At 41.5% G+C, this 12,815-nt stretch overlaps 1 protein-coding gene across 1 annotated transcript; it reads right to left on the reverse strand.

The window, feature by feature from the left end:
• Window positions 1-8,211: 8,211 nt before the first annotated feature.
• LOC119279568 lies at window positions 8,212-12,805 on the reverse strand. Its single transcript, XM_037560769.1, has 6 exons — window positions 12,474-12,805; window positions 11,434-11,648; window positions 11,098-11,152; window positions 10,349-10,401; window positions 10,112-10,288; window positions 8,212-8,312 (listed from the first exon to the last, which is right to left on the reverse strand). Exons 2-6 carry the CDS (start codon window positions 11,627-11,629, stop codon window positions 8,212-8,214), a joined length of 582 nt encoding a protein of 193 aa, XP_037416666.1. The 5' UTR covers window positions 11,630-11,648; window positions 12,474-12,805.
• Between the last annotated feature and the right edge of the window lie 10 nt (window positions 12,806-12,815).

The raw sequence follows: 12,815 nt of genomic DNA on the forward strand, positions 1-12,815 counted from the left end.
CTATTGAGGGAGTCCTGGATTAGGGGGTGTCCGGATGGCCGGACTATGACCTTTGGCTAGACTCCCGGACTATGAAGATACAAGATTGAAGACTCCGTCCCGTGTCCGGATGGGACTTTCCTTGGCGTGGAAGGCAAGCTTGGTGATACGATATGAAGATCTCCTCCCATTGTAACCGACTCTGTGTAACCCTAGCCCTCTCCGGTGTCTATATAAACCGGAGAGTTTTAGTCCGTAGGACGAACAACAATCATACCATAGGCTAGCTTCTAGGGTTTAGCCTCTCCACTCTTGTACTACCCATATCATCAATATTAATCAAGCAGGAGTAGGGTTTTACCTCCATCGAGAGGGCCCGAACCTGGGTAAAAACATCATGTCCCTTGTCTCCTGTTACCATCCGCCTAGACGCACAGTTCGGGACCCCCTACCCGAGATCCGCCGGTTTTGACACTGACAACAAGCTTATTAAAGGAAATCATATCCTTGGAGTTAACGATGTCATTTTTGATAAGGATAGATTTTGCAGTGCTTGTCAAGCAGGTAAACAGGTTGGAGGAAGGCATCCCATGAAAAACATCATGACCACAAGGAGGCCACTTGAGCTACTTCACATTGATCTCTTTGGTCCCAACTCTTACAAGAGTCTCGGTGGAAATTCTTTTGGTCTAGTTATAGTTGATGATTTTTCAAGATTTACGTGGGTGTTCTTTATTGATGATAAATCGCAGGTCCAAAAGATCTTCAAGAACTTTGCTAGGAAGGCCCAAAATCAATTTGAAGTGAAGATCAAGAAGGTTCGCAGCGACAACGGAACGGAGTTCAAGAATGCAAATGTGGACACCTTTCTTGACGAAGAAGGGATTTCACACGAGTTCTCGGCTACGTACACACCTCAACAAAATGGAGTTGTTGAGAGGAAGAACCGGACGCTCATCGAAATGGCGAGAACGATGCTTGATGAGTACAAGACACCGAAGCACTTTTGGGCAGAAGCGGTTGAGACAGCTTGTCATGCAACAAATCGCTTGTATCTTCACAAGCTACTCGGCAAGACGGCATACGAGCTCCTCACCGGTAACAAACCCCAAGTTGGATACTTTTGAGTATTCGGCTCAAAGTGCTACATTCTTGATAAGCATCGTCGTTCTAAATTTGCTTCTAAGTCTCATGAAGGTTTCCTACTAGGTTATGGCTCAAACTCTCACACATACCATGTCTACAACAATTTCACCCGAAAGGTTGAAGAGACGGTAGATGTGAAGTTTGATGAATCTAATGGCTCACAAGTAGAGCAATTGCCAATTGATGTAGGAGACAAAGACCCCTCGGAAGCAATCCAAGACTTGTCTATTGGCAAGATTCGTCCAATGGAGATGAAGGAGAGTACCTCGTCCGTCCAAGTGGAAGCTTCTACCTCACAACAAGGTGAACCAAGAGTTGATACGGAAGCATCCACAAGTGGGACACACCAAGATGAAGAAAACAAGGAAGTACACCAAGAAGAATATCAACAACCTCCTTCTCTACCACGACAAGAGAACGACAACGCCAATAATGAAGAAGGCCAAGAAGAAGAACAAGATGAAGAAGATGCTCAACCAAGATCGAAGCAAAAGCTTTCACGAGTTCAAGCAAGAATTGCTAAAGACCATCCCGTCGAGCAAATCTACAATGATATCCAAACCGGGAGAATCACTCGCTCTAAAACTCGTTTAGCTAACTTTTGTGAAAACTGTTCTTTCATCTCTAGCATTGAACCTATGAAGGTCGAAGAAGCATTGGAAGATCCGGATTGGATAAATGCTATGCATGAAGAGCTACACAACTTTGAGAGAAATCAAGTTTGGACATTGGTTGAGAAGCCCGATAACAACCACAACATCATCCGTACCAAATGGGTGTTTCGCAACAAGCAAGATGAAGATGGACAAGTAGTTCGCAACAAAGCATGTCTCGTCGCCCAAGGCTACACTCAAGTCGAAGATATGGACTATGGTGAGACTTATGCTCCCGTTGCTAGACTTGAGTCTATTCGCATCTTACTTACCTATGCTAATCACCATGATATCACATTGTACCAAATGGACATTAAAAGTGCTTTTCTAAATGGTGAAATAGAGGAGGAAGTTTATGTTAAACAACCTCCCGGCTTTGTCAATCCTAAGAAACCAAATCATGTTTACAAACTTCACAAAGCTCTTTATGGTCTTAAACAAGCTCCTAGAGCTTGGTACAAATGCTTAACTAAGTTTCTTCTTGGAAAAGGATTTGAAATTGGGAAAATTGATTCTATTCTTTTTACTAAAAGGGTTAATGGAGAACTATTTGTGTGCCAAATTTATGTTGATGATATTATATTTGGTTCAACTAACCTCATTTTAGTGAGAAGTTTGGAAAGCTAATGTCGGAGAAGTTTTAGATGTCAATGATGAGTGAACTCAAATTCTTTCTTGGGTTGCAAATCAAGCAAACTAAGGAAGGCACTTTTGTCTCTCAAACGAAGTACACTAAGGACTTGTTCAAGAAGTTCAATATGCAAGATTGCAAAGGTATGTCTACACCCATGCCTACTAGTGGACATCTTGATTTGACCAAAGATGGTGAACCAGTTGATCAAAAGGTTTATCGCTCTATGATTGGTTCATTGTTATATCTATGTGCTTCACGTCCCGATATTATGCTAAGTGTATGCATGTGTGCAAGATATCAAGCTGCTCCTAAAGAATGTCATCTTAAGGCTGTGAAAAGGATAGTGAGATACTTAATACATACACCAAATTTTGGCATTTGGTATCCTAAGAGGGCCTCTTTCGATCTTGTTGGCTACTCTGACTCAGACTATGCCGGAGACAAGGTTGATAGAAAGTCCACTTCGGGTACTTGTCAATTTCTTGGTAGATCTCTTGTGTCTTGGTCCTCCAAGAAACAAAACTCGGTATCCTTATCCACCACCAAAGGGGAGTACATTGCCGCTGGTTCATGTTGTGCTCAATTACTTTGGATGACCCAAACTCTTAAAGATTATGGGATATATGTGAAACATGTTCCATTGCTTTGTGACAATGAAAGTGCTATCAAAATTGGACATAATCTTGTGCAACACTCGCGAACTAAGCATATTGAAGTTTTTCATCATTTCATTCAAGATCATGTTGCTGAGGGTGACATTGATCTTAAGCATGTTCGCACCGAAAAGCAGTTAGCGAATATATTCACTAAACCTCTTGATGATAAAGTGTTTTGTAGGTTGAGAGGATAATTGAACATCATAGATGCTTCAAACTTGGAGTAGAAACTCCATAGGATACATGCAAGACATGAGCTTATGACTAATCCTTGATATTTCTCTTATGATGAAAATCTTATGTCTTGGATATATTTCCATCTTGCATGCTATCTAACCCATGTAGGTACTTGGTTGAATCAAATTCCATGAGATTGTAAGCTACTCACATCTTGAGCAATATCTACATCACCAAGTCTCTATACAAAGGTGGTTGAAGACAAGGAAGCACGAAACAATTCAAACATATCCTTTGACAAATTCTATGTTGAGCTTCATGATTGTCATTTTTGGATACACAAGTGCTCTTCCTTGCAAGAACTAACCCATGTAGGTAGATGGACTCAAATTCCAAGTTGTGCTCCCAACTCTTGATGAGCCACATCAACCTTGAGCAACCCACACAAGTTCAACTACATGATCAACACCACCAACCAAGGTATGTTATTCCATCTTAGAGAAGCTTTACTCCGAGACATGAGCTAAAGCAACTCGCCAAGATGTGAATACATCAAGATGCTTAAACAAAAAATGGTAACCCCATTTTGAGCTTAAACGATGAGTATGACCTATGATCAAGTGATTTCACTTGACTCCTAAGTCAATATACTCTAACATAGGTGACTTTGTCGCCGACCATCTCTAGATGAAGTTCTCTTGTGTTCGTCTTTGTGTTTTTTTTCATTTATCTCATGCATATTTGTTTCCCCTTTCAAAAAAAAAACTTCATCTAGATTTCTTTCTTTTCTTTTTGTCTGCTCTGCATTTTATGCATCAATTCATTGCATATCATTCAGTAAATTCCTTGCAAATCTTTGTGAGATCTTATTAGTCTAGTGAGCTGAGGTGACAAGTGTTTTCTCTATGATGAACTCGGTTACACTGATTTGTTATTTTCGGTCCAACCGAAAACCTTTCGGTACCATCGAAGCATACCACTCGGTGCCACCGATTTCACAACAGGAAAAACAGTTTGCCACTTATTCTATGTTTCTTCTGATCCAGCTCCACTCAATGAATCTTGTCCTCTACAAGCATCACATTTTTATCATTGCTTTATGTTGTGACTCAAGGATCAAACCCATTCATGACAAATTCTAGAGGGGGAGAGAGATTACATCTTTATCAAGCCCTTCTTGGAAATTGATGTCAAAGGGGGAGAGAGAGATCACATCAAAGCTTATCATTTTAGAGAGAGTATCACCTTCTCAGGGGGAGAGAGATCCTTCAGGGAGAGAGAGAGAGATCTCCAGGGGGAGAGAATACTAGTAGAAAGTATTTCTCAAGGATCCCAGATGCTTGGTGTTCAAGAGGAGAGATGCCACATGTCTTCTTGAGGGGAAAGACATGTTCATTTGTGCTTACTTGCATTAGTTTGCATTAACTCTGTTCATTTATATCTTTCAGCTCTGTTTTTCTATTCCCTATCTTCTCCCAGTATCCCATGCTAGATTCATGGGGAGCAAGACATCCCAGGGAAAGAAATCATTCAAATTCATTGCATATCTTTACTCTTGGGGACATGTCTAATTAAATGTGGTACTTAGTACTCACTATCTACATGTCATCCTAGTCTTGGTATTCTTGTGGTTTCTTCTGTTTGCTCTGGCTAGTAGATGTATCTGTGTTATCTAACCTTGTTTACACAGGTTCATTCCATCCTAAGCCTACTCAAGACTACAAGGTAAGTATATGCATCACAATCATGTGTATGAGGAATTCTTGCTGATGTACATACTGTTTGCAAGAAGGACTCATGGGCATGAAGGTATTTCCTTTAATACTTTTTGCTCTGATGCATATGGCCAAGATACATGTAATACATTGCCTGCTCTATCATGGTTATGCTCTCACATGCTTCTATATTTCATATTCACATGATTGCATACATGTAGGGGGAGCCTATGCTTGTTACATGTCTTTCCAAAGCTTTACTTGCTATTTCTTATATCTTTATCTAAAGCTTTGATGTATGTTGTCATCAATTACCAAAAAGGGGGAGATTGACAGCACAAGTGCTCCCTAGGTGGTTTTGGTAATTAATGTCAACATATCTCTTGTTGGACTAACACTTTTATCTAGTATGTTTCAGACAAGTTCAACATTGGAGTGGCATGGACTAAAGGATGTGGGAACTCCTTCAAGATGCTAAGGACAAAGGATTGGCTCAAGCTTCAAGCTCAAGACTCTTCATTTTACATTTTAGTGATCCAAGATCACATTGAGTCTATAGTAAAAGCAAATACTATCAAGGAGGGATGAGGTGTTGCTTAATGATCCTCTTGCTTCATGTGCTTAGTGATATGCTTCAAAAACCCTCAGCTACTTTCTCACATCCACATATGTCCTAAACCTAAAACCAAAATTGGCCACACCGATTCTTTCTATCCGGGGCCACTGAGTTTGGATGTCTTAGCCACTGCCACAAACCCTAAGCAAATCGGTCTTACCGATAGGGATCTCGGTCTCACCGAGATGGGATTGTAATCTCTCTGTGTATGTCCATTATCAAAATCGGTCTCACCAAGTTTGAGCAATTGGTACTACCGAGATTACAATGCAAACTCTCTGGTTAACTTATTACCAAAATTGGTCCCACCAAGTTTGAGTAATCGGTCCCACCGAGTTTGCCTGACCAACTCCCTGGTTAGCTAATTACAACAATTGGTCTCACCGAGTTTGTGTAATCGGTCTCACCGAGATTACGTTATGCCCTAACCCTAACCATATCGGTCCTACCGAGTTGCATTTCGGTCCCACCGAAAACCCTAACGGTCACATTGTTTACTGAATTGGTCTGACCGAGTTTGTTGATTCGGTCCCACCGAGTTTGGTAAATTGTGTGTAATGTATAGATTTTGTGTGGAGGCTATATATACCCCTCCACCCCCTCTTCATTTGTGGAGAGAGCCATCAGACTGAACCTACACTTCCAACTTACCATTTCTGAGAGAGAACTACCTACTCATGTGTTGAGGCCAAGATATTCCATTCCTACCATATGAATCTTGATCTCTAGCCTTCCCCAAGTTGCCTTCCACTCAAATCTTCTTTCCACCAGATCCAAATCCTATGAGAGAGAGTTGAGTGTTGGGGAGACTATCATTTGAAGCACAAGAGCAAGGAGTTCATCATCAATGCACCATTTGTTACTTCTTGGAGAGTGGTGTCTCCTAGATTGGATAGGTGTCACTTGGGAGCCTCCGACAAGATTGTGGAGTTGAACCAAGGAGTTTGTAAGGACAAGGAGATCGCCTACTTCATGAAGATCTACCGCTAGTGAGGCAAGTCCTTCGTGGGCGACGGCCATGGTGGGATAGACAAGGTTGCTTCTTCGTGGACCCTTCTTGGGTGGAGCCCTCCGTGGACTCGCGCAACCGTTACCCTTCGTGGGTTGAAGTCTCCATCAACGTGGATGTACGATAGCACCACCTATCGGAACCACACCAAAAACATCCGTGTCTCCAATTGCGTTTGAATCCTCCAAAACCCTTCCCTTTACATTCTTGCAAGTTGCATGCTTTACTTTCCGCTGCTCATATACTCTTTGCATTCTTGCTTGTTATGTATCGTGAATGTTAAACTTGTGCCTAAACTCCACTTAAACTTAAATTTGCTAAAAACTGCAACTTTGGTACTTAGTGTCTAATCACCCCCCCTCTAGACACCTCTTCTCAAGGTCCTACAGCGGGCTTTCACTTTTTTCCTTGTGTGTGTGCTCGACTTGGCCGGTTGCATAGTGCTAGTGCAGATGGTGGGTGCGATTCAACTTGGACTGGCGTCAACCCTCGACTTGGACGACTGCAAGCAGAAACTTTGTCTAAAATCAAAAAACCGACGAGAGGATAATGTACACAAACAGAATAGTAAGTTCAGAAACAAAGGTTCAGAACAAAAGATCAAAAAAAGGCAATTTTTTGTCCAGCGTACAACTTTGCATAATGACAACGAAAATTTCAAAATAGTAAGTTTAAAATTTCTGCAGTCTATAAAATATAGTAAACCAAAAAGATTCTAATGAGTGCACTTGCGTGGAGTTCCCTAGTGAACTTCTAGGCTGACATTGATTCTCGGGTTTTCTTTACACAACCAACTTTCTGGCTTTTATAAGCGAACTGATGGAAAATTTGATGGTGCACTTATGTATTTTATTCAAGGTGAACTGATGCACTTGCAAAGTTGACCTATTATGTTCCTTTTTCCTACTGAATTGATGTTTGTTCACAAAATTAAAGGTGTGAACATTCAATACATTTGTACCTTCGCTAGTGCCGCACTAGAACTGACATGATAAGTTTTAGTGATCCATCAATAACAGGTCAAACCCTCCTTATGCTTTGAGTGCACTAGAACTAAGAACAAACTGATGCTCTATCAAAAGTTCAACCAGGCCAAAATTTGAAATTGGCCAAACCAGTAGTTGACAGGCAACACCCATTGTTCTCTAACACTCACATAATACACATAGAACACACACACACTTAAGTTCAGAGAACCATCCCATTTATGTTCAGAGAATAAATGCATTTAAGCTCAAAGGAAAAATGTGTTTAGGTTCAGAGAACAAAACAATCTTTAGTGTGATTTTCTACATACGGATAATCGTAGAAGCAACATAATTGGACTAAAGCTCTAAAATTTGTAGAACTTACGAAAAAATGTGCACGTGGGGTTATGCTGCTGCTAGTTACTAAAACAAATGGCAGAGGATGAACAAGGGACACACACCATACCGCGATGGCACGAGGAAGCTGCTGACCGTAGCATCTCCTTTCCTTCTCAGTATAATGTCTTTGAACCTTGTACAAGGGCGGCATTGTACTGCACAGGAGGCAGTGAGAGATGAGCATCAAGTGGTAATTAAGGAAGGCTACCAAACAAACCGAAGTAGCATTTTTATATGATGGGTATTGGTAGGTATTGGTTCATTGCTTTTGCCATCTAGTGGTGTCAACAAGGATGTTGTAGCTCTTGTCCTTGATGGGCGCCCAGTTATCGTCGAAGAGCTTGAGGAGGCGATTCAGGACTGGCCAAACATGTAATTGGAGAAGCTAAGAGGCTTCATGGCCTCTAGCTCCTTTCTAGTAGCATTAGCATTATTGGAAACCATGGCCTTTAATGAAATGGTTCAGGGATCACTCTCAGTCAGCCCCATTTCCACTTGTGGTGCAGACAACATGAATATAAAGCAGATGGTGACTCATCGATTTTTCTTTATGATATATAGAAACTTACAGAATTTTGAAACTTGCACTTACGATATTTAGGTGATATATCTAAACTTTATAGAATTTTGAAGAAACTCACTGCAAATCATTACTTATTTAGGTGATATATTTAAATTTACAGAATTTGAAACTTGCACTGACGATATTTCTGCACACACACCAACTATTTTGTGATTTTAGCAATGCCACTAAACTATTTTACTTCACTGACAGTGATGAAGCCATGCAATCCCATCATCAATTGTAAAAAGAAAACTCCTTCCTTTTTCATTATCCCATGCAATAACACAAGCAAATAAATCAACAAACCACAGTGGTAAGACCAAAGCTACACGGCAATACATTTTCTTGAGCGAGCTACTACATGTTGTAGTAGCTCCTCCACCACTGTAGCATCCATGTATCCTCCTTGTGCGGGCAACCACTAGGGATCAAGCGCTGCTGCCGCTCAACACACTGAACCACCTGTAGGAATCAAAGCAAACGGAAGGAATTCGAACACATCAATGGACACATGTACTACACAACAATGTGCATTTGTACTGTCCATAACAACAAACTTATCTAGTACGCTGTGTTGAACTTATAACTTTTTTAGTTGTGAACTTGTTGTATTTTTACAATGCCAAAGCTAGCAAATAGTACAAGATTCACCCAACAAGGAGCTAATTACATATAAAAGATGCACTAATACAACGGTCAGATCAGTAACTAGTAGCTAGTAGCAGTGGTTGCCAACACACATACACATAAATTGATAACAAGGTCATGTACAAGTTCATGTACAGTAACACTACAAGTTCAAAAAGAAACCTGAGATAATCCTCACAAATTAGTTTTTCTTTAAACAAATAAAAAAATCATTAGACATATGGTCAACGAGTAATTTTAAATTATGCAGAATACTCATTATGTACATCCTGGCATAATCAAATAGACTGCAGAATTTCCCAAGCGAACTACCACATGTTTTTGTGAATTGAACCTTATTCATATTTTATATAGAAGAATTTTTAGTAGCATTTTTTGTGCGGATGGAATTTGCTACATAGAGAAATGGCAACCGAAATTATGTCACTTGCCGGTTAGCATCCACGAAAACTGAGACAAAATTGAGTCTTGTAGAAGATCAAAGTAATAAAACACTTGCTGCATCCATCAACAATTATGCATGACCAAGCAATGTGCAAAGCAAAGACGCTGGTGTTCTCCCTGTGTGTGTGCTCGACTTGGACGGATGTGCAACACTTGGTGAAGTTGGTGGCCGCAACCCACGATTCTACTCGTACAGTTTTCGACGCTCCACTTGGACGGCTGCCAGCACCCCTGCTGGACGAGCTCGTGCCCGAGTCCTAACAAGCACCTACATAGCATCAAAAATTTCAACTAGAGAAACATGATTTTTTTTAAAGCCTTCTATGCACTACAAGACATCAAAAACATCATTTATACATTTTTGGAACATACAAGCATAGGAAAAATTTGCAGAAGTAACATGGTGTATCCTGATACATAGGACTGATGCTTTGAGAATTTTAGAACTGAGAAAAGAAGTGTAGGCGGTTCGAGCGTCAAGAGCAAAAGAGCATGGGCTCACCGGGGAAGTGGGCAGATAGACGGCAGTGGTGAGGTCGAAGGGATGGGCAACATGGCAAGCGGGAGGTTGGGAAGCAGTGGTACCAGTGGTCGGGGTCGTTCACTGCTCGTGGCACAACAGTACAGGAAGCTGACTCGTCTCCCAGCCGCAGTTTTTTCTTTTTTGGAATCCATTGAACTGAAAAAAACTATAATGTGAGCTGAAATAACCTTACAAAGTGAACTGAAAAAGGCATACCAGATACAAGCATAGACGAAGGCATCAATCTGGCGCAGCGTTCGCAGTTCAACCTGAAAAAGGCATACAATCACTCAGATTTCAGAATTTCATAACATGCAAAACTTCACACAACATCAATTTTTTGTAATTGGTGCCTCTGCTTGCCAAATTCACAGAAATAAAAAATTGTGATCTGGGGCTGCTGCCTTTTTAAGGTCAAAGTCGACTTATTTGTGAACAACCAATATGTAAAAGTCACATGAACAACATTTTCTATGTCAAAATACAACTATGTAGTTTACCAAACTATTCATCATGAATACAGGGAACCTATTCATCACAATAGTTACTCAACTTGAAGAGGAAGTAAATTTATTGTCCCATCTAGTGGAGTAACACACACAAACTGAACTGAATAACAACACACGGGAACTGACGAGTGTGAAATTCATCAAACTTCTAACAACATATGAACTTTGAACTTTCATGACAAACCTAGATGGAACAAAATGCACACGTGAGTAAGTGCACGTCGCGTGCGGTAGAGCAGAACTGAACTAAAATAAGAATTTCACTGAAACTAAAGCTCGACCACGACAGTGTGTGCCGAGGGGCAGGAAACGGTGGTGGTGGCGGCACGCATGGGCTACTTTCGACATGTCCACATTACCACAAAGAGGTAAAAGACACTCAAATTTCAGGATTTTTGTAAAACATTATGCACGCTACATTTGAACAAAACAAGAACACCAAAGCTTTTTTCTTACAATTCTTGTGGTCGCGGTGAGCATGCAGCAAGCAGGATCAGGCTCTCACATTTTCCTACAGTAAGACATAGGAAAGATAATATATAAAGCTCATTAAAGAAAGAATCAGCAGTGACATTTTAAATGAAAACATGTTACCAACACCGAAAGCCATGATTTTTTTTCAAACTTCTGGGTGAGAGCATGGTGCTTCAAGATATGGTTGCCATTTTTTAATTGATGCATGTTGGATTATAGAACTGCTATGATTTTGCAAGTTGAAATTTTGGTAATTTTCAAAATTTTCCATAGTTTACTGCCAAAATCTTTACCACACAAAGAACACATCTGCATTACCACATGGCACGGCGAGACCGACGCACACCTGGCGGAGGTTGCTGTAACTGGATAGGGGTTGGGAGAGGAGACATGGTGGAGAGGCGAACGACGATTGATGAAACCGAGGCAGCAGATCCTGCCAGGAGGCGGCCTGGCGAGACACGCTCCGGGGAGCCTGCCGGGCCAGGATCCCGTGGTGGAGGTGAGGAGCCATCGTGGGGCAGGGCGGCGTGCTGGGGTATATGGGGCAATGATCAAATATCTAAAGATTATCCTTCATTTTTCATAGCAATGGAAGTTTCTGTTTCTCCAAAATAAATGCAATATAAACTAACAGAAAACTGAGGATTGAAGTTCTCGAGAACTTTGCAAAATACCATGCGTAACATCCGTCGTGTCAAATTTTATACAGGACTTACACGGAACATGGAGAGTTCTTAATATAGTTGAGTTACCATGGGACTACATAAGTTAAATATATAGGGGAGTCGGCAATATAATGATAGGTTGAAGGTTCAAAGACTGGTGATTTTACAAGGCCTCTCAAGTCCGAACTGATATGAACTTCTTTTTGCCGAGCTACTAATTTTTTATATATATAGCCAGCTATCTTTTTGAACACACACATTGAACGATTTGTGGGGTTCTTAACGAGCTGATGATAGAAAACATGTTGAACTGAACTTTAGGTTCAAGAAGTACCGAATGTTTTTGGGTTCCTTTATGTACCTATTTGTTATCTTTTTTTAAACTCTAACTCATAATTACAATCACAATACAGAATACACACATGTACTACAGAAAAATGTGCATTTGTACTGTCCATAACAAAGAATTAACCAAAAACAAATAATTTATGAAGGAAACAACTTTTGAACTTGGTAACTCAGTTTGAGCTTTGTTTCTTCAGATTTTTGAACTTGTGCAGCAGGTATACCTGAACTTGTGTGAATGAAAAAAATGACACATAGTTTTTTATGCTTTTTTAAGATGAATTGAAAAAACATAAAATGGTGAACCTCCAGGGAACCTCTCGATGAACTGAAGGTCGTGCATACCTGGAGGGAGGAGGAGGAGCTGATGGAGCATCTCGAAGACATGGTGCAGCCGGAGTTGCACCGTCTAGGGGTCGCTCGATGACGCACTGGTAGAGGGGGCCAGTGGTGGCGCACTGGGAGAGGTGGCCGGCGGCGGCGCGCTGGGGTAGATGGCGCAGCCGGCGGCCCGCTCGGGGAGGGGCCGGTCGGCGGTGCCCTAGGGGAGGGGCCGGTCGATGGCGCCCTGGGGGAGTGGCCGGGTGGGGGCGCGCTGGGGAAGGAGGTGGCTGCCGAGGTGGCGTGACGGCGGGAGTTGTGAGGCTGGGGCGCGACTCATCGGCTGGAGGGGAGAGGCGGGGTGCG

The sequence above is a fragment of the Triticum dicoccoides genome, chromosome 3B (assembly GCF_002162155.2).
Source record: "Triticum dicoccoides isolate Atlit2015 ecotype Zavitan chromosome 3B, WEW_v2.0, whole genome shotgun sequence".
NCBI classification, from domain to species: Eukaryota; Viridiplantae; Streptophyta; class Magnoliopsida; order Poales; family Poaceae; genus Triticum; species Triticum dicoccoides.